This window comes from Cervus elaphus, chromosome 6 (genome assembly GCF_910594005.1).
Source record: "Cervus elaphus chromosome 6, mCerEla1.1, whole genome shotgun sequence".
Lineage (NCBI taxonomy): Eukaryota > Metazoa > Chordata > Mammalia > Artiodactyla > Cervidae > Cervus > Cervus elaphus.
In genome coordinates this window covers 11,431,027-11,458,892 of record NC_057820.1, presented here as the reverse complement: position 1 = coordinate 11,458,892, position 27,866 = coordinate 11,431,027, and the positions used below count along the sequence as shown (strand labels likewise).

General features: G+C 40.8%; 1 protein-coding gene across 1 annotated transcript in view; it reads right to left on the bottom strand.

Annotated features, from left to right (window-relative positions):
• The window catches only part of CLNK (cytokine dependent hematopoietic cell linker), a 197,940-nt gene that overhangs the window by 11,555 nt on the left and 158,519 nt on the right, over positions 1-27,866 (bottom strand). The window contains exons 13-17 of the mRNA XM_043906182.1: positions 23,630-23,648; positions 21,474-21,555; positions 17,301-17,341; positions 9,052-9,185; positions 3,615-3,692 (exon numbers count right to left, since the gene is read on the bottom strand). Of these exons, the coding sequence (XP_043762117.1) occupies positions 3,615-3,692; positions 9,052-9,185; positions 17,301-17,341; positions 21,474-21,555; positions 23,630-23,648 (354 nt within the window). The remainder of the gene's footprint in view (positions 1-3,614; positions 3,693-9,051; positions 9,186-17,300; positions 17,342-21,473; positions 21,556-23,629; positions 23,649-27,866) is intronic.

Sequence of the window (27,866 nt, the reverse complement as noted above, 5' to 3'; positions counted from 1 at the left end):
TCTTATCTCGGTCAGTCCTGCAGCCTCCAGCCTTGGGATGATGGTGCTGATCAAGCTACCATTTCCCAGGGGCACCATCTTGCTTTCGGGTTCTTAGCGTTTGCACAAGCCACCCCCTCTGACTTCCCTTTCCTCCCCTCTCTGGGGGTGCTTTCCTCCGTCTGCCAAGGTTCACGCATTTCCTGTTCTGTTAATGTTCAGGCTATTATTCTAGAGACAGTGGGAACCACCGCAGGCTCTGAGTAGGAGAGGATTTGCGCATTGACGGCGATCCTCCGCATGGGGCGATGGCATCAGTGACTGATGTCAACGTGAGTGGAAAGACTTTATGAAGGAGAAATAGAAAATAGAGCCTGGGCTGAGGCGACAGGAAGTGCAGGGCAAAGAAGAGGAGACAACAAAATGTTCCAAATTGATGTCTCAGAGATGGACTGAAACTCAGAAGCATCAGTGTCACGGAAGTCGAGGGGGGACAGTGGAGGTTTCCAAAAGAAGGCCAACAGTGTGAAATGGTCTGACGGCTGTAACTAGACAAGCTATAAATATAATATCAAATAATCAGGCACACCCTGGGGAGTAGCTCAGGATGAAGGTCTGGTCATAAAAGGCTAAGAAATGGAGCAATCTTCCTCAGCAGGTACACATATAAGGCTTAGTTCTGTGGCTACATCATGTCAGTTATATGAGGAAAAATACTGAAAAATCTTTAACTGTAATTGCATCGATTCTTGGATATGTAGTTATAAATAATCTGTAGAGTAGATCTAGTTAAGTATGTACAGTACTATGCATTCTTTATATGATAGGTATTATATATGATAATTTATATTTGTAATTATCTCCTCTATCAACTATATTTCATAGCTATATATTTATAGATATTATATACATGCATATATAATAATGATTATAATACTCTGTAATAACACTATAAATATATTAAATTTATAAATAATACTATAAAACTATAGTGCTGTCATGATGCTGGCAGCTAAGGTTTACTGAAAACTTCTCTCAAGATGCCAAGCACTTTATACACATTTCATTTGATCCTTATATAAGGCTTGAGGAGGTGTTTTATCCCCATTTTACAGGTAAGGGAATTAGGTTCTAATTATCTAAGTGGATCCCCTGACACATCACAGCTAATCAACGAATACCAAAAGGCCAAGGCCACATTCTTGCTATAAATACACCAATCTCCAAGTGCATAATGTGAGTTTAAGGAATTTTCCGGAACCTGTTTTGCCAAAAACATTAAGCCATAATTAAAGCCTTAAGACTCAAGCACAGAACATAGCCAAAGATTAGAAAGGGAGAGGAGGCCAAGTCATGTGGCTGGTTTGGGGGTTTATCATTTAACACTCTGCAATGAGTTTGTCACAGTGAATGTGGGCAACCCTGCAATTTGAAATAAATTATCTTACATAAATGGGAAACATGTTTTGACAAAACTGAGACAAACCAAGTAGGAAAATATGAAGTCATTCAACTGAGATTCTGTTTTCTCAATGCTTTTTGGGAAACAGGCACATGGAGGGGAGGGAAGAGAGCCTTGGAAATGCCCACATGTGGCTGGAAGGACATTATACGGCATGTACGCTGCCCGTCTACACCATCCACACAAGGGGCTCCTGCGAGTAGGTCTTCTAAGAGCTAGTTTTCCCTTGGGGAAGAGACTCAGGGAGTGTGATGGTTGATTAGCCAAGAAGAGACAGGGTTGGAGCTGGCACAACTATACCACCATTAGACCCAGCAGAGGTCAGCCGTGCGTGGGATTCCTCGGGGAGAGGGAAGGGAGGATCCTCAAGGCAAGCATCACCCAGCCACCTATGAGTCCTTTCTAGTCCCTTCTAGAAAATAAAGAACTACAGTGCCTGCTAGAGGCCTCTGTGATCTTTTGAAAACAGGGCTTATCTTTAATACAGGTTCTGCCACTTTCTCCACCTTGTAATTGAAACCTTAGCCTCGGTTTCCTTATCTAGAGAATGAGATAGTTTTGCCAATTCCTAATACGTTCAGGATGCTTTGTTATCAGACTTATTAATTTCCTACTACTACTATAACAAATTTGTATGACCTCAATGGACTAACATACAAATTTATTCTCCTACAGTTCTGGGGATTGAAGTTTGACACGGGACTCACTGGGTTTAAATCCAGGTGCCAGCAGGGCTGTGTTCCTTCTAGAGATTCTAGGGGAGAATGTATTTTCTTGCCTTTTGCAGCTTCTAGAAGCTGCCACCAGTGCTTGCCTTGTTGCTCTCTAGGCCTGACTCTGAGCCTCCTGTCTCCCTCTTCTAAGGACCCTTGTGATTATAGTCAACCTTCCCTGATAATCCAGAATAATTTCCCTATCTCAAGATTCCTAACTTAATTCCACCTGCAAACTTTCTTTCCATATAAGGTGACAGAGACACAGATATTGGGGATTAGAATGTGGATATATTGTGGTGGGAGGAGCATTCTGTTTACCCTAGCAACTTACATATAATTTAGTAATTTGATACCAATATATTATTTATTATATAATTATATATAACATGTATTAATAACTTAATGATATCAATTCTGAGAGCTAAGTTTTATTAAAATTTATTGGGGACCTGTCATTTATTCACCCATCTGCTAATTAACTAACTCATTCAGTTTTGTATTTCCTCACTCAATCATACAATTGTATTGGTTAGCTGAGGATAAGTTTTGATGTTCCGTTGGTCCTGAGAGCCTTTCTGTCACTTCTAAACAATCTATTCTAGTTCTTGCACATAGTAGAGTTAGTTGCTTAGCAACTATTTTCTATTTGTGATGATGGTTATAGTAGTGATTTGATCTGATCACAGTTATTCCAGGTAGGTCCTCTCTTTTTTTGATCACATGTAGCTTTGGAACCTTTTTTTTTTTTTTTTTTCCCACACGTTTCCACTTGTTTTGAAGTTGAGTCTGGTCATGTGGTTTAGTCTGGCCACTGAAATGTGAGCAGAGATGCAGCATGTTATATTTGAGAGAATGTGTTGAAAGCCAGTGCCTGATTGGTGTGAGCAGACACTGAGATGGAGCCTCTAGCAGTCGGGGTCTACCCACCCAAACCTGTCTTGATCATGAAGTTCAAGAGACAAATACAGTTCTGTTATGCTAAGCAATTGAGATCTTGGGGCTGTTTGTAACTACACCATAATATATCACACCCTGACTATTACAGCATTCATCAGCCCTGCTATTTCTTAAAGAAGTGAGAGGTAAAAAGCCAACTGTACCTTGGGCAGACCTATAGGAAGGACGTGAATCTTGAACAAAGCAGAAGGAAGGCACCTTCCATTGCAGCCTCCGTTTCTACCCTAGCCTCCACATTTGGTCTCCAAAATAGATCCTTAGGGTTGATTTTACTATTTTCATTTCACAAATAAAGAAACCTGCATTTACAGATGTTTAGGAACTTGAGAAAGTCACACAGCTGATAAGTGGTACAATCAAGTCTCAAATCTAAAACTGTTTGAAAACCCGTTTTCAGTGACAACCTCCCCAGCAGTGAGAAATTACAACCTGTGATCTATGGGCAGGAAACTCGAGGATGACTACAGATATAATGCAATAGGCCCTGGAGAAGCCATTACCTTGTTCTCCTTCATTAACGCCTCTTCCACTGCCTGGCGACTGTATTCTCCAATGTACCATTCGTTGTGCTGGACGTTCTGCAGTATAGATGAAATAGTGAGTGTTTTAGAGTCAAAGGGAAGAAGGATTGTTAATTAAAGTTCACTGTTGTTCCACTAATGCCAAATCATGGGGCTTCCCAGGTGGCACAGTGGTGAAGAACCCACCTGCCAATGCAGGAGATGTAAGCGACGTGGTTTCTATCCCTGGGTTGGGGAGATCCCCTAGAGTAGGAAATGGTAACCTACTCCATTATTGTCTGGAAAATTCCACGAAGAGAGGAGCTTGGCGGGTTACATTCTACAAGGCTACAAAGAGTCAGATATGACTGAGTGACTGAACACACATACAGTGATTGATCACTGTTGAATTTATAGCAAATATGCAGTAAAAACTGCCTGTCCTTGGATCTTGAGATGGACACCGACAAAGTAACAGCAATTTAGGAACTGTGAAATTGACATGACAGATCTGTCATTGAAAGTAACCAGAAACATTACTCCATCTACGGAGAAAGGTGTCTTGGCACCAAACTCAAAATGGATAACAAACCCTTTATCATCAATGTGTTCTGAACCTATACCTGCTAAAGCTTATTGAGATGGAATTGTATGTTGCTTATGATGCCTATGAGGTCCTATTCACTATAAAAACAGCAGGGGAGGAAAAGATAGGTGGAGATTGAGAGCATCTTTTAAAAATTTTTTTAATTAATTAAAAAAATTTTTTTTCATTTATTTGTTTATTTTTTGCTGCACTGGGTCTTTGTTTCTGTATAAACTTTCTCTAGTTGCAGCATGCAGAGGCTACTCTCCAGCTGCAGACTGAAAGCTTCTCATTGCAGTGGCTTCTCTTGTTGCAGAGCATAGGCTCTAGGGCTGCTGGCTTCAGTAGCTGTGGCACATGGGCTTAGCTGCCCTGCGGCATGTGGAATCCTCCCGGATCTGGGATCAAACCCATGTCTCCTGCATTGGCAGGCAGACTCTCAACCACTGGACTACCAGGGAAGTCCTGAGAGCATCTTTATGTCAATTGCCTAAAGTCACCTTTAGGTGACTGATAGGACTCGGATTTGAACCCTAGTCTGTCTGGCTTTCTCTCTGTGCCATGGTATCATACTTAACACAAATTTATTTCTTTTGATTATCAAATCCACCACAGCTGAGAGAAGCTAGGGCAGTCAGGGAGATGTGCCATGGATCTGCACTTCCTTTACTGAGTTCCAAGGATAATCATATTAAATAACCCTTTCCATGAGTCCAACATCTCCAAGGCCCTCCCTCATTCTTATCCCAGTCCATGGCCGCAAGAACCCTGTGGGGCAGGCTGCCAGGACTGTGGAGGCTCGGGAAGTCACTGTTCCAAGCGGCAAGAACAAGGGATGTGACATCAGGTCTTTGGTCTTCAAAGTCCCTGGTCCTCCCAGCGCAAACCTGATCTTGCGATGATCAGGGTTCGCCAAGCACATGCGAGCATCACTGGGAAAGGCATGGGCTAGCTTCCCCCCAACGCTCCAGCTTCACTTTTTGCCCCCACCACCCCTCTCCCCCACTCCAGCGGGCCAGCCAGTTGTCTTTGCTCTTGTCTGGACACACACAGCTTCACGGCTTGGCACGAGCTCGCCCCGCTGCCTGGGATCTCTTTGGCTCCTCTCGCCTCCTCCCCCCTGGCTCTGCCATTGTCTTCCATGAAGCTGGGGGGCAGAGTCACCTCTTGCTTGAGGTATCTTTTGGAATGAACCCCTTTTCCTAGTCCCTACTGCCAGGGGCGGGTGTCTGCTGGAAGGTCCAGAAGTGGGACCTGCTCCCGTCCAGCAAAGTCAGGTACCAGGTTTCAGAACAAAGGGCAGCCCAGAGCCCCACTTCCCTGTGGAAGAGGGAGCTCTCTGTGCTGAGAAAGGCCTGCTGCTTCTGGGGGGCTTCTCTGCCACTCTGGGAGCCTGTCAGGGCTCAGCGACACTGTGCTGTTTCTACTCTGATGTTGTTTGTTGAAGCTGGAGCTAATTCTTCCCTCATAGCTCAGTTGGTAAAGAATCTGCCTGCAATGCAGGAAACCCTGGTTCGATTCCTGGGTCGGGAAGATCCCCTGGAGAAGGGACAGGCTGCTCACTCCAGTATTCTTGGGCTTCCCTGGTGGCTCAGCTGGTAAAGAATCCTCCTGCAATGTGGGAGACCCGGGTTTGACCCCTGGGTTGGGAAGATCCCCTGGAGAGGGGAACGGCTACTAGAGATTTCATAACTCTGTAGTTCTCCAGGTGTGATCATGAGTGTGAGCTGGTGTGTGTAGGTGCTGTTCAAACACAGTGTGAGGCAATTCTGAATGACCTGGAGGGAGAGATGGGCCCCTTTCACTTTTCTTTCCAGCCCTCTGAATAATCCAACAGGGATGCTTAATATTTTGGTGCTTAATATCACTATGACATTTCTTTTATTTTTTAAAAATATCTAGATTTTTTAATGGATGGATTGTATTTATTTATTTTTATGTATCTATTTATTTATTTTTTGGCCATGCTGCACAGCATGTGGGACCCTAGTTCCCCGACCAGAGATCAAACCTGTGCCCCCTGCATTGGAGGTGCAGAGTCTTAAACCCTGGACCACCAGGGAAGTCTCTTGTTCTGGCATCCCTAACCTCTCCTTATGCTGAGGTCCATTAGTGAGTGATGGCATCCTACTGCAATATAATAGCCTTATTTCATTTGAGCTAAAATGAATTTTTTTTAAAGATGTGATAAAATATACACACCATGTGTATGTCCTCTGTTGTTTCTGACTCTTTGTGACCCCATGGACAGAGGAGCCTGGTGGGCTACAGTCCTTGGGGTCTCATAGGCAAGAATACTGGAGTGAGTTGCTGCTTCCTACTTCAGGAGATCTTCCTGACACAGGGATGGAACCCAAGTCTCTTGCATCTCCTGCATTGGGAGGTAGATTCTTTACCACTGTGCCACCCGAGAAGCCCCTATACGCAACAGAAGATTTACCATGCAACCATTTTCAAGTGTACAATGTAATGACATTGAGCACATTCACATGGCTTTGCAGCCATCACACTATTCAGCTCCAAAATGTTTTCATAATACCGAACTGAAACACTCTACACATTCAACAATAATTCCTCTGGTAGCCACCATTCTGCTTTCTGGTTCTATGAATTTACTTATTCTATAAGTAGACTCTACACTGGTCTTTTTGTGTCTGGCTTATTTCACTTAGTGTTATGTTTTTAAGGTTCATCTATTTTGTAACGTGTCAGGATTTCATTCCTTTTTACAACTGAACAATGTTACTGTATTTCATTTACCCATTTATTTGTTAATAAACATTTGGGCTGTTTCTACTTCACAGCTGTTGTAAATAATGCTGTTGTCAACATGAGTGTACAAAATTTTGTTCAAGTCCCTGCTTTCATTTCTTTGGGTGTAAACCTAGAAGTAGAATGCCACGGTTAGTTTTAAGATTACTTTCTATGTATGTAATACTGGTTTAATAAAGCAGTGATGTAAAATGAAAAAAAAAGTATAACATTATTATAGATAATATACAGATAGGCCACAGATCATAAACATGCATTCAAATAGTTGAAATCAGGGAAATCCTGGTTTAGTGCAAGCCTCTCCCATGCCTGAAGAATCCAGGTTCTGGGAGGGGTGTAATTTTTGGATAGATACCTAGGTAGGATTCTGGGATTCCAGTGCTTATGAAGGAGATGATGAAAAGGAAGCCAGGTATGTAAGATAGGGCAATAGATGAACTATGCACAAACATTTCTATGTGCATACCATGTGCAAACTGTGCACAAGGTCAAATTTAAGAGTATGAGACTTCTTTTAGAATTAAGGTCAAAATTAACACTAAGTATAAGGACAACCAATGGCACTTGGAACATTGCAGGAATATGAGCAATTGTTCCAGTAGTCATGTATGGATGTGAGAGTTGGACTGTGAAGAAGGCTGAGCACTGAAGAATTGATGCTTTTAAGTGTAGTGTTGGAGAAGACTCTTGAGAGTCCCTTGGGCAACAAGCAGATCAAACCAGTCAGTCCTAAAGGAAATCAGTCCGGAATATTAATTGGAAGGACAGATGTGGAAGCTGAAACTCCAATACTTTGGCCACCTGATGTGAAGAACTGATTCTTTAGAAAAGACTCTTATGCTGGGAAAGATCTTCAATCTTCGCCAGGAAGATTGGTCCCTGGGAGAAACGGACGCCAAGAGATGAGATGGGTGGATGGCATCACCAATTCAATGGACATGAGTCTGAGCAATCTCCGGGAGTTGGTGACAGACAGGGAAGCCTGGAGTGCTGCAGTTCATGAGGTCACGAAGAGTAGGACATGACTGAGAGACTGAACTGAACTGACTGGAGATATTCTATGTGCTCTGCTCCTGCTTAAAATCTTTAGCAAGCTCTGTAGCAGAACTCTTAGCCTATGAGGCTACGGAATGGAGACCCGGATGGAACACGTCCTTCTGTGCCTTATCATGAAAGACTTTAATAAGTAATGTTGCAACGTGATGGAGGGAAGAGGGTAGAAGCTAAAACTAAGTTTTATCCCCCCATACAGGTGAGCGTAAGTGCAGCACGGCCTGAGAAGAACTGGTTGTGGGAACGGAAAATATTTTAGAAAGAAAGCAGGAAATAGATGAAGGACAAGCAAGAATCTGTTTACTATTACATCTGTTTGCATCTCTGCCCCTCTTTACATTTCCCCTGGGGCAGAGACCATAACTTCTAGCACGTTGTCTGGTATAGAATAAGTGCTCAGTAAATGCTTGCTGAACTGTTCAAATGAAATGAGCATACAACTTGTGAATCTTCTGTTGGGAAAACAGTTGCAATATAGAAATCTTCATCAATTGCAAAACACTACTGAACAACCAATACACATACAATACAGTTCTAAATATCTCTATTTTTTGGATCAATTTAAAGAAAAGCACTTTTAGAATATGGAAGTATGCAAGTTGAAGAATTTAATGAAATGGCAAGATGCAATGTTATACAGCAAAATATTTTAAAAAATATTAACCCCCAATAATATATAGCCAGAAGGGAGAAATCTCGGAGCGAATTGTAATGATCTCCTTTTTAGGCGTTGTTCTGGAAAGCTCTCTTTAGGTGCTGTGTGAGCATGCTCAGTTGCCTCAGTCATGTCCAGCTCTTTGTGATCCCATGGACTGTAGCCCATCAGGCTCCTCTGTCCATGGGATTCTCCAGGCAAGAATAGTAGAGTGGGTTGCCATTCCATTCTCCAGGGGATCTTCCCGACCCAGAGAGCGAACCTGCATCTCCTGCATTGCAGATGGATTCTTTACTGCTGAGCCACCAGGGAAGCCCCTATTTAGGTGCTAAGGTCATCTAGAAAAGTGCTGTAGGAAGTGTCTGTTTTACCTTGCCATCAGACCTTGTGGGGAAATGCTTCCTCCTGCTCGTGATTTTATGAAGTAGTGGATTTTCCTGAGGGCCAGAGCCGGCTGGAGACTGACATCTCTGAGGAGCATAGGATGGCATGCTTTCTTTATGATCTGGGAAAAATAAATTCACATTTAAATATGACTATGCTGGAACCCATCACTCCCTCCGGGGTCTATGGCAACTTGATCTCTACCACCATCATCTCACTCTTGAGAGCAGTCTCCTCTGGACTGTTCACTTGCTTCAGATTTTGTCCCTGTCTCCCTAGGGCATTTGGAGTCACCTTCAAAAAATGTAATTCTGACTTTACTACACCCCTGGTACACATCCTTCCATGATGACCTGGAAGAAAATCCAAATATTTAAACTTCTGTCAATAAGGTCCTGTATAATCTTTCTCTTCTTATTTCTTCATCCATCCTCCACTGACCATGCTGTCCTGGCTGTTATGAACTCTGCTGAGTTTCTTAAATAAGCCAAGCTTGTTTCCAACTCAGAAAACGCCATTTGTTTTAAAATGTGAAAGAATAACTTTTTGTTTTAATGGATCATCTTTTATAACCTGAAAGAATGACTAATAGACAAATTACGGTTATTCAGACTTGGGCACTTGGCAGATACTTTACTAAAAATGAACAAAGTGAGCCTGTCACTTAATGGAAAACAACTGGCAGTATTTGTGGCCAAGTTTAAAATTAGACTTTTGAAGTGCAAACTGGAGTTTGGAAAAACTTGTATCTGCCACAGTGACTTCATAGCATATCCACAGCTGGACTTTTCTGATGAGATTGGAGGTATTACTTACAAATGTGATTTTTAAAATATTATATAATAAAATATGTTAATGTGGGAAAGATCTGCTCAAGTCTGTGAATCACTGTTTTCCAGTGACTAATATGTGGTGCTACAAAATCATGCCTGGGTAGGAGTATTTAAAAGGGAAGATAGACCAATGGATTTCATAGTAACAGAATACTGAATTCATTGAAAGGGTTTTGATTTCACATGGCACCTAAGCTTTAAGATACTACCACTTCATCATGTTTTGATGTGGTGTATTCTCTACTTCAATAAAAATAACATATTTTCACTGTGTCACTCCAGTAAACACTAATAGAAATGAATTTCAAGAAATTAAGGTCATAAGGCAATATCAATAACCTCAGACATTCAGATGACCCCACACTTATGGCAGAAAGTGAAGAAGAACTAAAGAGCCTCTTGATGAAAGTGAAAGAGGAGAGTGAAAAAGTTGGCTTAAAACTCAGCATTCAGAAAACTAAGATCATGGCATCTGGTCCCATCACTTTGTGGCAAATAGATGGGGAAACAGTGGAAACAGTGACAGACTATTTTGGGGGCTCCAAAATCACTGCATATGGTGACTGCAGCCATGAAATTAAAAGACGCTTGCTCCTTGGAAGGAAAGTTATGACCAACCTAGACAGCATATTAAAAAGCAGAGACATTACTTTGCCAACAAAGGTCCATCCTGTCAAGGCTATGGTTTTTCCAGTGGTCATGTATGGATGTGAGAGTTGGACTATAAAGAAAGCTGAGCACCGAAGAGTTGATGCTTTTGAACTGTGGTGTTGCAGAAGACTCTTGAGAATCCCTTGGACAGCAAGGAGATCCAACCAGTCCATCCTAAAGGAGATAAGTCCTGGGTGTTCGTTGGAAGGACTGATGTTGAAGCAGAAACTCCAATACTTTGGCCACCTGATGTGAAGAGCTGACTCATTTGAAAAGACCCTGATGCTGGGAAAGATTGAAGGCGGCATGAGGAGAAGGAGACGAGGATGAGGTGGTTGGATGGCATCACCGACTCAATGGACATGGGTTTGGGTAAACTCCGGGAGTTGGTGATGGACAGGGAGGCCTGGCGTACTGCAGTCCATGGGGTTGCAAAGAGTCGGACACGACTGAGCAACTGAACTGAACTGATTGAAAGTCACAAGGAAGAAACCAGTTGTTAGAAGGAATGCTTAACAAAGATATTGATAAATATGTTAGTAATTTTAAGCAAGAATTAACTTTATAAAAATGACAAATTGTCAGGGAATGTTTGACGGGAGGATCCCTACGTGCTGTCCCTCATGAGTCCTTTGTCCCTCTTCAAGTGGAACAGCACGCTGCTCCCAGGGACTGAGGTCATTGTGTGAGGCAGGCTTGGGTCTCCTTTAGTAAACATTCTCTTTAGGACAAAACTGCTTAGTCTTGTACCCCTTTCTTGAGATATGGATTGTCTCCTGACCTTGTGACTAACACTACCCCTTGTTCCCTTGGTAACGGTTGCTGTACGTTTGGTTTTCTGATCTCTATCATTCCCGAAAGAAGTTTCTTGTACCACAGCCTACATATACTCATAGAAAAATCATTCAAGCACCTTTGCTCCATCAGAGCTTAGGTCCCCGGGTCTTTTTTGTCTCTCTCTCTCTCTCTCTCTCTCTTTCTCTCTTTTACTTTCTTATCGTCGACTCCGTACCACCAGGTTCCGGTCCATTAAAGGACCCCAACAACAAATCATTGAGAGCATGAAAACAGCATCATAATAAAATTCTGGTTAATGATAACATATAAAATGGAAAAGGAGTTATTAATGTGAATGCAGAATTATAAGTTATTTAGTCTCACTTCAGTCTAGAGAGCATAAAGGTTATAATTCTGGTCAGTAGCTTAACAAGAACTTTGAAAGAATGGAATACTTCTCACACACTATGTTTTTTAAGGCAAGGTGCTAAATAAAACATTAGCAAACATTTATAGGCCAGTTACCATAACATTTAAGTTATATGTGTATTTATTCTGTTTCTTTTTTGTCATCAAAATGTCAGATTTCTCTGTAAGTTTACTAAGAAGAGCAGAGTACTCCTGAACCATTGAAAGTTATATTTTGAGGGTTCCGAGGATTGTGACTTTTAATGTGGAGTCTGAGAAGGTAGGGAATACATGTGTCAAATGTTTGCTGTAGAAAAGCGTTTGGTCACTTAAAGTTTAAATTACATTCATCATGGTAAGTTAATTTCACTCACCAATTTACAACTAAAAATAGGAATAATGATAAAGACATCTGTCTTTTCCAATTTTATTTTATAAGGCTAAAAGCTCTACTTTCAGACACAGTGCAGAATCCACATCATCAGAACAAAAGCATCATATGTTTTCTGTATTGTTGAAAAGAGGATATGAACTTCAGAGTTTTAAAATTCGAGCATGCTATTTGTTTATTTAGCTAAATGCTGAAGGTAAGCAATGGAAGAATAGAATTTGAATGTATATATAACTTTCTAGAAAGAGAAAAGGGAATAAAAAAGATGAATTCAATATATGGCAGGAAAAAAATCAATAAAAAAGGCAAGTAGGAGGCACAACATAATATAAAAATTGATTCAAAAATATTAGTAATTACAATAAATATCAATGGTTTAAATTTTGCATTTAAAAACCAGATGCTTATTTGTTTAAAAAGTCCAGTTCTGTGCTAATTATGCATCTGAAATATGACACAGAGAGATCATTAATGAAAGGAGTCAGAACCAAGCAAATCCCAACCAAGAGAGAGCTAAGAGAGCTATGGAAATATTTTTAAAAATGACTTTACCAACAGTATTTTACATTTTAATGAAGCAGGACAATAAAACTTATTATTTAAATAGCCATAACTATCTTTTCATCATGGATCGAAACAGTAAGAATGTTCTTGAGAGAAGAAAATAACTGTTATCAGCATTCCCTATCAGTTTGTGTAGCATACATGTGTTCAGTGATTATGAATTTTTCATGATATTGTGGCAACTGATTTATTGTATTTCAACTCTGAGTGCCTTGCTTGAATTTTTAAGAATCCTACATGAAAAAGAGCATTTGGAAACAGCTCTGTGCATCTGTCGTCTATTCAGAGAAGGAGTTAAACAAAACAAACAAAAAAACTTCGCCATGTGATTTCCTCAGAAGTCCTGGATGGATCTTTGCTTAATAAATGAACGAAATTCCCAGTATGTAGTTCCACTACAAGAATTTAGTTGACTTTGTTCTAAAATAATGGTGGTAATCTTTGGAAAGCTTTACATAAAACACTGCATTTGAGTTTTATAATCCCAGGAGATAGGACTCTCCTACCTGGAGAATGGAGAGTCACATTAATAAAGAGGTTGAGGACTTCTCTGCTGGTCCAGTGGCTAAGACTCCGCTCCCAATGCAGGAGACCAGGGTTCGATCCCTGGTCAGGAAACTATGTGCTGCAACTAAGAGTTCAGGGTGTTGTTCACAACGTGAATCGTTGTTCACAACGATTTGTGCAACCAAATATATATGTACATATGTATATGTGTATATATGTATATTATATATATATTTAATAAAGAAGTGACACAGAGTAAATGGAAGAACATTGGGGATAATATGTGTAAGTGGTCAAGAAAATTAGGATAGTCTAATGAAAACAGTATGGATAAAACATACTGTTATCATACTGATATCAATAATTACTAATATTTAAAAGCTGACATCAGTAGAACCATACTGATATCAACACTTACTGATGGAACCATATTGATATGAATAATTACTAATATTTAAAAAGGCTTATGTATATAAAGCTCTTAGCACAGTGCCTGACCCATACTAGCCACTCAATGAATGCTACTACTAATGTTACAGTGTTAATAAAGAAACAGCTCTAGAGCTTTCCTTGAAACATAATAAAACCATTTTATTTTAAGCAGCTCTCCATACCTATTTACTGGCAAATTTTAACTTTCAGTTCAGTTCAGTGGCTCAGTTGTGTCCGACTCTATGTGACCCCATGAACTGCAGCACGCCAGGCCTCCCTGTCCATCACCAACTCCCGGAGTTTACCCAAACTCATGTCCATTGAGTTGGTGATGCCATCTAACCATCTCATCCTCTGTCATCCCCTTCTCTTCCTGCCCTCAATCTTTCCCAACATCAGGATCTTTTTAAAGGAGGCAGCTCTTCATATCAGGTGGCCAAAGTATTGGAGTTTCAGTTTCAACATCAGTCCTTCTAATAAACACCCAGGACTGATCTCCTTCAGGATGGACTGGTTGGATCTCCTTGCAGTCCAAGGGACTCTCAAGAGTCTTCTCCAACACCACAGTTCAAAAGCATCAATTCTTCAGTGCTCAGCTCTCTTTACAGTCCAACTCTCACATCCATACATGACCACTGGAAAAACCATAGCCTTGACTAGACAGACATTTGTTGACAAAGTAATGTCTATTTTAACTTCACCCCATATAAAATTTTAAAAAAAAATTTTAAGAAAAAAGTCATATATAACAAAAATTTTATAAAATGCAGATAGAAAAAGAAAACTTTAGTGGACAAAAACTGATATAAATAAGAAAAGAAATCATCCAATAGCTCAAAAGTTAATATGTTTTAGTTATAACCCAAACTTTCAGGTTTCTCTTCCAATATATCAAAATAATTTTCTTTTTTGTCTGGAGATCCATCTACTTAGGCTTCCAACAATTTAGCTTGAATTTATTTATCAGAAAATTGAGAACAACCTATTTATTCACTAGTAACTGAACAGTCAAGAATAACTGTAAGTGGGCATGTGGTAGAATTGACATATATACGCTACCCTGTATGAAATAGCTAGCTAATGGGAAGCTGCTGTGTAGCACGGGGAACTCACTCAGCTCAGTGCTCTGTGGAGAGCTAGAGGAGTGGGATGGGGGGTGGAAGGGAAGCCCGGGAGGGAGGGGATGTATGTTTACATATAGATGATTCACATTGTTGTATAGCAGAAACTAACAGAATGTTGTAAAGCAATTATACTCCTTAAAAATAAATATAAGTACAATAAAGGACCATCCTTAAAAAGAAGCCTAACTATATTTTCAAAATCTTTTCTCATTTGTTAAATTAGGATGATGATACCTACATTGACGGAGAAGTAGGTTTCACTCTTCTACGTGTAGAACACTGTCTCCCTCGCCTGAGACATCCAACTTAAAACTAGCAAACTTTAGAGAGCCCGCTAGACTCAGCGCTCTACATGTGACCGGATTGTGTACTGTTTTCTCTGCACCTAATTTCTGCCAAGCGCTGGTGACCCAAGGGTGAATTTTTACCCAGGAGAATGAATCACTGAATACATTGATGGAAAAGTTCAGGCACTGGTCAGTTAAAGGATGAGGCTGTTTCTATTCTGTATTCTTAAGGCCCAGCCCAATTTGGGGCATAAGCCACGTACTTGGTGGATATTTGTTGCCCAAAAGAGGAATTGATGGTGTTTGAAGGCATTGGAGACAAAAACATTTTCCCTGTCCATCCCAGGATGTTTCTTTAAGCAAACCTATTTCTTCTAAGATGATTAGAGAACAGTCTACATAACCCCAGTATGAATGATATACTCCTAGTCAAAGGATGCTTGACTGGACTCATGTCTTTGAAGGCTTTCCACTTCACTAACACTAGTGTTCCATTCTTCAACTGCTCTTTATTTTTTTATGTGTTCAAGATTTTGTCTTTCAAGTCAAGACTCTGGATCCCTATTTAATCTATCTGCTTCTCCATCTCTGCAATAATCCCAATTTCAAAACCCCCATCTGTAAAGCCCTTCCTGGCCCATCCAGCCCGTGGAGCTTTCACCTGGATCTCCCAAGTCTTTTTGTCTTCATACACCAAGATCTGGCCTCCAAAACTGCCATTTCTGTCATTCAATTTCTAGGAATTGAGCCATGTGGCCATCCTCCTTTAGAAAAGGAGTCCTCTCTTGGGAAACTCATTTATTAGTGATGCGTGCATCTGGGGATAATGACTTTTCCATATTGGTTTCCCCATGTAAGGCCCAGATGGTGCAGGGCAGAAGAGAAATAAGGACATGATGGAGGCTATGGAGGAATCTCTTAGTCTCAGTGGATCAGTTAGGTAGAGAATCGCTGGAGATGGAAAGGAAATACAAAATAAAAGGAAAGATATTAAAATGTGTCAGTTGCCTACAATGTGCTAAGCAGAGGGCTGTGTGTGTGTATGTGTGTGTGTGTGTGTGTGTATGTGTATTAACCCTGTTAGTTAATAGTATTCGAATTTTATGGATGGAGGAGGGTGAACTTCAAAGAGGCAGAAGTGGGACCCTGTGGGGTAATATCATTATTTTAATTTTATGGATGGAGGATGGTAAAGCTCAAAGAGGCAGAAGTGGGATCAAGGTCAGCAGAACACTCAGTCTTCCCACTCTATCCCATGGGGTCCAGCCACCATTCTGTGGCTCAGCACAGAGAGATTGAAAGATTAGGCCTGAACATAGAATCTCTATGGCATAGGGAGTAAAGAAAGAAAGACAAAAGAACATGACATATCTAGTTTGGCCAAATAATACTAACAATATCAAAACCCATCACCAAGAGTAATATAACACTATATTTATAGGCTACTTTTGACATCTCCATGGACATGGTATCCTTCTGATTTTTATCTTTTCAATGAATTAGTAAGAGAGGTTGGTTTTTATTTTCTCTATTTCACAGACTCTTTTTAAGATAAATATATTTTACAATCAATGGAATGGCAAAAACTAAAGGTTTGTCAAGAAGCAACTGTTGGAGAGGATAGGAAACAATGGGCCCTCATAAGCTGTTGGTCAAACAAAGTGATATGTCTAATTTGGAAAACACATCTAGGGTTGGGCTTCCCTGGTGGTTCAGTGGTAAAGAATCCTCCTGCAATGCAGGAGACATTGTTCAACCCGTGGGTCAGGAAGATACCCTGGAGAAGAAAGTGGAAAGCCACTCCAGTGTTCTTACCTGAGAAATCCCTGGTGGGCTATAGTCCATAGGGTCTCAAGAGTTAGAGCTGACTTAGCAACTAAGTTGCCACCATCTAGTGTCACTGAAGAGAGGAATATTCTAAGATGTGGCCATTTCCCTCTTAAAAAGAGAACTTATCCTATTATGTACTTGGGAAAATATGTACATGCTATATACAAGGGAAAACATCTACAATATTGCTCGCAACTAATGTTCATAAGAGGAAAAAGCTGGAAACCACCTAAGTGATCATATTTAATTGTGGATAAAATTTATGTGATATTAACACAATACAATGCCACCTGTCAATGAAAACCAGAGAATTACATCTACATGCATCAGCTGAGGGACTCTTAGTTTCACAAAAGCTAATTCATGGTGCAGGAAATCATAGTGTCCTGACTTACCTGCTTATTTTATAATTCTTAGGTAAAGAGTTCTTACCTCGGTTTTGCACGGTCGGGTTGCGTGTCATGAATGAAGAGCTAAAGGAAATATTACAATTGAAAGAATGTTAGTATCTTCTACTTTAGCTGGGTCAGTACTCATGGTCTAAATCATATTTACAGAGCACTTTATAGTTTACTGGATGAGTTAGAAGACTCATCTGTTTTGTAAAGTGTAGGAGGCTGGTTCCTTCCTTTCTCAAGACAGACTGATGTTAGATGTGGAACAAATTGACTGACTCATGTATGTTCTTTCCATGTCACTTCAGTGAACATGCATTGTAATTCTTTACTTTTGGAAGCCATGACTCCAGACTTGCCTTGTAGATACGGTTACTGTAGAAAACACTACAGCTCCTACTCTGTAGTATTAATAATTGCTTACCAATTGAGGGTGAGTCATGCATAGCAAGGAAGAAGGGCATAGAAATTATTTCATTTCCTCTTAAAATGTGAGCTAGGTAAGAAAACTGTGTGTAAAGGAAGGAAATCCATAAAGAAAAAAGGATTATAAAAATATAATAAAAGACTGTAAAATGATATGCATTTCTAAACACAGTAACAATGTTACCAAGACTATTTACCAGCAGCTTTAGTTTAGCACTTTACTTAATGTTTACCTTTAGGTAACACTCAGCGCTAATTTTCCGGTTCATTTTGTATTGTGGTCAGCATCGTCATTATAAACTCTAGGTATTGCTGAAGTTAAATCTTATTATGTGGAGTGTGTTCTATGCCACGATCGTGCAATTGAATAAAGCCTCTGGGTTAATTCAGCAAAATTCCTCCCTTTACCAGCAGCGATGAAATCAACTGAATGCATATCTGGTTTTTGTTATTTCCATGGAAGCCTGGAGTCTTATGACTTGCTTCACAGACAGAAATGCCATTAGATCATTAGACCACCACGTTGTGCTGTCATCGCTGGTCAGGCTTCTTTTGCTATCTAAGCCTTCGATTCACGGTCCCTTTACTATGAGTCAGTGTAAAATTTTGTTAAATGTCTATGTTAAATGTTAAATGGAGGGCTTCACTGATTCTTATCCAGGCAGTGGCTTATCCACTGCCTGGATAAGAATCAGCCTGCCAGTGCTGGGGACATGGATTCCATCCCTGGTCCAAGAAGATTCTACGTGCTTCCGGGCAACTAAAGCCCATGCGCCACAACTCTTGACCCTGTGCTCTGGAGCCTGGGAGTTGCAACTACTGAAGCCTGTGTGCCTAGAGCCCACACCCCACAACAAGAGAAGCCACTGCAACGAGAAGCCCATGCAGCAGAACGAAGAGCAGCCTCCGCTCACGGCAACTAGAGAAAGCCCTCACACAGCAGCAGAGACCCAGGGCAATCAAAAATATATAGGACTATTGGCTTCCCTGTGGCTCAGTGGTAAAGAATCTGCCTGCCAATGCAGGAGACACAGGTTTGATCCCTGGGTTGGGAAGATCCCCTGGAGAAGGAAATGGCAACCCACTCCAGTATTCTTGCCTGGGAAATCCAATAAACAGAAGAGCCTGGCAGGCTACAGTCCACGGGGTTGCAAAAACGCTGGACTGGACTCAGTAACTATATGTAACATATTAATTTAAAAATCTTGGATAGCAAAATTTCACTGCCCTAATTTTTCAAGATTTTTAGAAAATGTTGAGAGAAGAGTAATATCCTCTGAAGATATTCTCGATGTCAAGTACAAAGTTTATAAAAATAGAAGAAAAAACTCCTGAACTAAAACAGAATTGATAGCTCTTTCATTTTATAGACACTGAGTGCTTACTAAGTACATTGCATGTTTTGGGAGGTATCAAATGAATAAGACATGGCTTCTGCCCTGAAGCACCTTCATTTTTGAAGGGAAGACATAATTATACCACTATCACAATAAGGGGTAAATACCACCATAGAGGTGAGCACAGCAAAAGAATGTCACTTAATCTAGACAAAATTGGTTTGGTTCTCAAGAAAGTTTTCCTGGGAGCTAGGGAAATGGACAGATTCAAGACCTGTTATGAGTTGAGATTTGAGAATTTAGGGGGCTGTTAATAAACAGGATGGGAAGAGTGAAGATGGGAAAGAGAGTATACCATTTATTGAGGTGAGAAAGTTTATAAGAGGGTAATGTGGGTCTGGAAACGAAAGTATAAATCAGTTCAGTTTCCAACATTGAGTTTGAGATGCCTGTCACTGTTTCAAGGAAAACTGCTCATTGGGTAACTGGACATGGGTCTGGGGCTAAAAAGGGTGATTGGGGCAGAAGACAGATTTAGTAATGATCAATATAGAATTGACATTTGACACCATGAGGATGGATAAACTGACTACACTCTTACCAAGAGAAAAAAGGTCCTCAGAAAGATCTGAGGAATACCAATATTACAGGTCAGTTTGGGAAAAAGGAGACTTAGAAGATGCAGTCAGTTAAGAGAGAAAGAAAAATCAGGAGTGAAAAAGTGAGTGGAAGTCACTCAGTCATGTCTGACTCTTACAACCCCATGGACTGTAGCCCACCAGGCTCCTCTGTCCATGGGATTCAAAGAATACTTGAGTGGGTTGCCATTTCCTTCTCTAGGGGATCTTCCCTACCAAGGAATCGAACCCAAGTCTCCTGCATTGCAGGTAGATTCTTTACCAAGCTATGAGGGAAGCCCCCTAAATCAGGAGATGTTCAATTAATTAAATAAACACAAAAGAAGCCAAGTCACATTAAACAACTACTGCAGATGTGGGTCCAACTGAAATCTCATGATCTTTTCACTATAATATGATGATTTTTTGTTTCCTTTTAGACAATTACATTGGAAAGAGTTTCTATTTGTTATGTGGGCAAGGGTTTTGTGTCAGGTTGGGCCTTAAACAGAAAACAGTCTAATAAGAGAATGAAGCCTAGAACTAATGCCCACACACCAAAGAGTGAGAACAAAGTTACCAAAGGTGTGAAACAACACAAGAAAGTAATGGCTGGGAAGTTGGAATGGGGGGTGGGGACAATGCCCCTGACATACAGTGGAGTGGCTGGCAATGGCATTGAGAGCTGGTGGTTAGTGGGCGCGTGGGCATGTTGAACAGGGTGAGTGAAGATGCCCAAGGCCACATGGTTTGTTAGTGAGGAAGCCAGGCAGCCTGATTCCAGGGACTCCCTCCTAAGCAGTATTCTATTCCACCACAAACAGGGTACATGCCCCGTAAATATTTATTAAATAATAAAAGAGCATTTTAACTCTGGACAGGCACCAAGGACAGTCAAGATTCATGGGCTGCATTTTCAGAATCAAATCAGTGTAGATGCGATGGGTTACTGAAGAGTGAAGCTGGACTTGATTTCAGCAGTTAGGGACTCAGCCTGCCAGGGCCTCATTTATTCCCTCTGGGAAATGGGGAAGAACTACTTCCTGGATTCAGGGTGGCTTTGAGCTGGGGTCTGCTGAACAAAGAGAAGTGTCCCGAATAGAGAGATGGTGGAGAGACAGAAATGTGAGGGGTGGGGGGAAGTGTTACAGGAAGAGGAATAGCACATGCAAATGTCCTTTGTTAGCAGTGGTGGAGAGTGGCCTGAACTGAGCTGGAGCCACAGGCCAGACTGCGGACAGGAGGGCCTCGTGGTACTAATTTTAGAGACTCGGGATATTAAGGAAGCTACTGCTAATGTGACCTCGGCCAATGAGTCACCAGCCTTATTAGCTTCCTCGACGTTTCTGTTGGTATGACAGTTATCACAATAACCTAATCAGGCAAGTATTGACTCAGATAATGGCATTTTCAACCCCTGCTCATTTATAAAGTGCTGTTCCAAAGTGACTGTCAGCTTCTGTGTGGTATCCACTGAGACTGGTTAGAAATGTCAACTTTTCTTCCCAGGTTGATTAGCTGCCATGCCAGTTAATCCTACCTAGTGAATACCTGTGTCTTCAAATATTGTCTCCAACGCACAACCAGTCACTTATAAAGTCAAGAAGAACAATGCCTGTAGCTGAAAAAAAGACTTCTACCCCATGGCCAATTTAAATCCTATTAACTCCAACAACAACTATAATTCACGGGTTTCCTTGGAACTTTGTCACTGGGCTTCATTATTGAAGGCCAGAGAGTCCTTTTCAGGAGATCCCGTGAGTCATTATCCCAGGCAACATAGGGCTGACCCCCAAGCTGGGACCCAGCCAGGGATTCCTGGCTCCTTACCTGGTAACTGCAAAAGGAATCTCTTGAGGACTTTGGTTTTGTGGCAGATGAGGTGCTTCAGGCTTCATCTGGTGATAAGGAACTGTGTAAAGGCATCACAGAATTTGGTCAGGTTGTAAAAGGAAAATGATTGGGGGCCAGTAGGGGTCTTTTGAAATGGCTGTAATTTCATCCAACTAATCTCTGTTATTAAGAGTGAGCAGTTGGTGGTTAGTGGAAACTGTAACCCATATATTCTACAAAACCCTGGGTCCTGGGAGTAGCTTGTCCTTGAGGCTATAAAAATTGCTTTAATGTTGAATAGTTAATATTTTCAAAAATATTAAATCTAGAACTCATTCTTAAACTTTCACCAAATATAGAATATTGCATTAGAAGGTATTTGGTATTGGACAGGTTTGAAGTGGAAATGGATTGAAGTTGAATTCTGCATCCATATGAAATTTTACATAAAAACATAAGCAAACTTGTTGAACTTAAGAACCATTTAGAGCAATGTAGGTTATGGGGATGCTGGATGCTTGCCCATGCACACCTGAATTCTCCTGTCTCTCCTGTGATAAGGCAGGAGAGCTCCCAGGATTCTGGTGTAGACCAGTGGTTCCTACCTGGTTCCCACCAGACATGCATTTTCTCAGTTATTCCTTTGGTCTTCAAGTTTTGAAAAGTTCTGCCAACCATAGGAGCTGGGCTTATTTAGTAATTACATATGTTGTTTGTATTACTGGGCTTCCCTGATAGCTCAGTTGATAAAGAATCCACCTACAATGCGGGAGACCTGGGTTTGAACCCTGGGTCGGGAAGGTCCACTGGAGAAGGGAGAGGCTACCCACTCCAGTATTCTGGCTTGGAGAATTCTGTGGACTATATGGTTCATGGGGTCGCTAAGAGTCAGACATGACTGAGTGACTTTACTTCATTGGTATTATCACTTTTTATTTTCTTTTAATCATGGATAGATTTTAACCAGCCATCCAGAATTACCAAGGTCACATAATAAAACAATGATAGGAAAGCCCATAAAACACTCTCCTAGTTGCAGTTGTAAGTAATAAAGTTAAGGAAGCATAAACACTGACATGTCTTAATTTTGGTCGTTCCTCTGTGCTGTGTCCAAGGTTGATCACAAACTTGACACCTTTGATTGAAGGACCGTGATTACTTAAAATGTGATTGGAGTCAGTGACTGGTCCACTAGTCACACATCCCATAAAATCATTTCAGGTCATCAACAGCTACCCCCATGAGTTAGCCAATGTCACATTGCTGTGTTGATGATCACTGAAGCCTGCGGCAAAAACTCCTGAATGTTTCAGTTAGAATGCTAAGCTTTATTGAGGAAATAGGCACAGTTTCCTTTAGGTTTTAAAATTACTTAGCATTCCCAACAGACCCCTACTCCTCCACCAAAAACTCTTGGTTAGGACCCGCTCAAGTATAACTTCCTCAATATAAAATGAGAAGACTTGAGGCTCACAGAAGCAATGCAACTTGTCCAAAACAAAACAGCTGGTGGTGAGTCTCTGAAATCTTAACCCAATGTTGCTTTGTCAAACTAGGCTGCCTGTGTTACTCTTTGGGACATAGTTCAGGCCCTTCGGCTCTGAACATAACTCATCATTCTAAGTGAATGGTGAACAGTATCTCAAAGGTGGGCATGAAGGTGTCACCAGATTAGCATCCTCCCAGCTAGTGAGTGAGCATTGAATTCAATGCTTCCAAAATAGTGACACCAGCAGTGTGTATACATGTGTACATTTGCACACATGAGGGTTGATGTGTGTGAGTGACTGACATCAAAGATGGAGAGACCCAGAGCTTCTATGGAGCAGCAGGCCAGCAATATCCTTCCAAAATATTGGGGGGGTGACAGCAAGCCTCCTTGTCACTAGCCTGTAGCTGAAGAACTCTACCCCACGTCTGACTTAAATCATGCTGTTTAGATCACAGGACTCTGGAATATACTCTGAGGTCCTGAATCCATCTGGATCATGTCATCATGCACATACACACGTGCCCATATATCCCAGGGCCTGAAACAAGCAATCCTTTAAAAAAAAAAAAAAAGACTAATGCTATTAACCTGGAAATAGGACTTAGCCTAATGGTGTTCACTTAATGGTGTTAGGATAAGAAAACAAATATAAACAGTTCACCTTTCTCTGTTCCAAGGACCTGTATTGAATTAAAAAGAGAATATTATTGAGTGACTCTTAGTGATCTAGAATTTTATATTATACTCTGTGTGTATTGGTTAGTAGAATTTGGGCAACATTTCCGTTAGTATAGATTTTTAAAAATCTGTGAATATGCCTCCAAAAGACTAGGCAAAAGTGAAAATTTTATACTCCTTGTTTTATACTCTGAAGCAACAGGCAAATATACAGTCTGCTAATGGGACTATAAATTGCTTTGACTATTCTTGAAACCAATTTAACCATAGCTATTAGGAGCCTTAGAAATGCTCTTATTCTTATCCCAGTAATTCCATTGATAAGTTTCTTTTTCTAAGACAACAACCTGAAATCTAGATCAAGTCCCATGTACAAAGAGGTCCAGTACATCATTATTTATAATATAAAAACACTGGAAACAATCTACATGACCCTCTAAGTGGGAAATATTAAATAAATTTTGGTGCTATATTCACTATTGCAAAATTAGAAATTCATTGCAATTATTTATATACAGTATGGCATAAAATTATACTTTATCAATGTCTCAAAGTTACATAAAAACTTCAGGATAAAAATGGGGCTTATGATATATTTAAAAGCAGTGTATGTGTGCGTGTGTTTGTGTGGTTGTATTATAGAAAACAGGATTTGAAGATATGATAAAATTTTAATAGAGTTTGCGTTTAAGTGATGAAAGCCATGGTTAATTTTCTTTATACCTGCTTTGGAATTTTTGTTTTTAAAGATGAACATGAAAATATTCACAATATTCTTTTTAAGGCAACCATTTCTCTTTCCAAACATTTTCTTTCTCTTTCTTTCCTTAATAGTGAATTCCCGACCATTCTTCATTATGAAAGTCTATGTGCTTATTTGGATTGCATACTGGAGTCCTATTACACTCTTGAAGAATTAAAATGCCTTTTGCAAGAAGCACAGTGTTTGCTGAAGTATTTGCTTAACTGCAAACAATTCTCTAAACTCCATTTCATGCATTACAGCAGTTGAGGAGGTCTACAAGTATCATTTGGACAAGAGTTTCTTAACCTGGGGGATGGAAGAGGTCCTTGAATGGCCTAATGGGGTTCATGAACCTTCTGAAATTAAAACTGATTTTTTTTTCTTCTGTAAATACGTGCATTTTTTTTTCTGGGGGTGGGAAAGGTTTATCATACTTTTCATAAAATTTTCCAAGTGGTCTGAGGTCCATAAAAAGTTAAAGCCAGTAGATTGCACACGAGGTCCAAAGAGGTGGTGCCATTTGCCCAGAGTCCCAGAATTATCTTGTCACTGGGCGGACTCTGGAGCCCAGGTCTCTTGACTCACACTAGCTTCATAGACAAGAAACCTGTATCAACAACTATCTCAGAGAGGCATCGTATGTCTTGTCTAAGGCAGGCCAACAGAGAAGCCCTGTTATCTTAAGGAACTTGGCATCCCCTAGGATTCTGAAAAGAGGACATACATTTCCTCATGGCCAGCGAATTAAGGCAAAACTATAGACTGAAGGCAGGAGGAGAAGGGGACGACAGAGGATGAGGTGGTTGGATGACATCACCGGCTCAGTGGACATGAGTTTGAGCAAACTCCAGGAGACGGTGAGGGACAGAGAAGCCTGGTGTGCTGCAGTCCATGGGGTCGCAAGGAGTCGGACGGTTAGGCGGCAACAGCAGCAGCAGTGGGCTACATAAATAGGGTAATGAATGAATCGATCCTCGCGAGTGGTTTGAAAGTCTCCACACTGAGTCCTCTCCAACACTTTGAACCGGCCAGTTCAAAGTGCCCAATCTTTTGTGCTGTGGTTCTCAGGCTTGTCAAGGGAGAGGGAAAGCCTTGCTGTAAATACAGCTGAGAAGCCATCTGTCTGAGAGAGCTCTTGTTTTGTTTCCATGAGACCCAGCCAACTTTTTCCTTGAGGGCTCTGAATTGAAAACCAAACGCAATTAGAAAAGTGGAGAGAGATTTGCTTTACTCTGACCTCACTTAATATTACAATCTCTAGATCCAAATATAATATATTAATATATCACTTATTTGTGGAATATTAAAAAAATGATACAAATCAACTTATTTACAAAATAGAAACACACTCACAGACATAGAAAACAAATTTATAGTGACCAAAGGGCAAAGGTGGTGGTGGAGAAGTACTAGACTATATAAGATAGATAATCATTAAGGACCCATTGTATAGCACAGGGAACTCTACTCAACATTCTGTAATAACCTATATGGGAAAGAGATCTGAAAAAGAACAGATGTGTGTGCATGGATAACTGAATCCTTTGCTGTACTCCTGAAATTAACACAATACTGTAAGTCAACTATGAAGTGAAAGTCGCTCAGTCGTGGCTGACTCTTTGCGACCCCATGGACTATACAGTCCATGGAATTCTCCAGGCCAGAATACTGGAGTGGGTAGCCTTTCCCTTCTTCAGGAGATCTTCCCAACCCAGGGGATCGAACTCAGGTCTCCCGTGTGGCAGGTATATTCTTTACCAGCTGAGCCACAAGGGAAGCCCTATAGTCAACTATACTCCAATATTAAATAAAGTTAAGAAAAAAAGAAATCCAGCTGCCTCTGTTCAGCCAGACATTAAAGAGGATTGAAAAAGGTTAAAAAAAAAAAATTAAATAGAAAAAAATAGAGTGAAATCTAGATTTTTTTTTGTTAGAAAATTAACATATTCAAGTTAAATATAATGCCTTCTTTTTCATTTCCCACCTTCTTCTCATCCCATCCTTTCATCTGTTTCTTTCTTCTTTTTTTTTCACTACTTCATTTCAGGTGAGTCACGTATTTCCTAGGGCAGAACTATGGACATGGAAAGTAGATTGAGACTTCAGGCTTTCAGCACTGGCTCCATCTGTCCGCCAGCTGGCAATTCTTGCCACTTTTCTGAGGCTTCTTTTTCTCTTATGTGTGTTAGTATTCAGTCTTGTCTGACTCTTTGCAACCCCATAGACTCCTCTGTCCATTGCAACCTTTGCAACAGCCAGGTTCCTCTGTCCATGGAATCCTCCAGGCAAGAATACTGGCGTGCATTTCCATTTCCTTCTCCAGGGGATCTTCCTGGCTTAGGGATCAAACACTGGTCTCCTGCAATGCAACCAGATTCTTTACTGTCTGAGCCATCAGGGAAGCCCCCCCTTTTTTCTCTTAGTTGTTGTTGTTTTTTGGGGAGGGGGGTGGCAGGTGGCACATCACTTCTGCTGGAATGAATTCTGGTCCTCAAGATGTAATTTAAGCAAGAATTTAACACTCACACAAGCATGGCATGTGCCCTATGAGATGGGCTTTTGGAATAGAGAAAAGACCTTGACTCTCAGTCCAAACAATGAGGAAGTGTTTTGGCAAGAACAATGAGGAAGTGTCTTGGCAAGAGATAAGGAAGAAAAATGTGTTCTTCCACTAGACCTTGTTGTTCTTGAGATGTTATCAATTTCCAGCAGAATGCCAATGAAAGTTGCAAGAAAAACAAACTGTCCTGCAGGATCCCTGCTGTCCAAGGCAGGCATTTCCATTTCCTTCTTACTTGTTTGTGATTGGTGGGCCTATTGTCCTTTCATACTGAGCAGTGAATAATGGTCATCTTGAGTGACAGCCTACTTGGGACACATTAGCTGATCGGCAGGAAGAAAAGGGTGGAGTCCCTTTAGATGTGTGGGTTCCTTGAGCTGCAGAGGACCACCCTTACTTTCTCCTTCCTGGTGGCACTTGGAAGTCCAACAACTTGCAGAAGAGGATAAGCTGGGTGGAGTCTTGAATATAATCCCTCATGCAGCAGTCGTGTGTTATCCTCCTTGACATTCTTGTCTTATGGATTAGAGGTATAACTACCTTGCTTGAGGGGCAAGCTAGAAATGTGACTCAAGTCTAACATTCTCATAATACCAGAAAGAAAGGAAGGAAGGAAGGAAGGAAGGAAAGAAAGAAGAAAGGAGAAAGAAATAGAGAGAAAATGAAACTGAGCAGCCCTGTGGGGCTTCTGGGGGCAGAAGCCTTTCTGTGACCCAGTTCCTTGTTTTTATAGGGAACAGACGGCAGAGAGTGAAGAGGAACTAAAGGGCCTCTTGATGAAAGTCAAAGAGGAGAGTGAAAAAGTTGGCTTACAGTACAACATTCAGAAAACTAAGATCATGGCATCTGGTCCCATCACTTCATGGCAGATAGATGGGGAAACAGTGGAAACAGTGTCAGACTTTATTTTTTTGG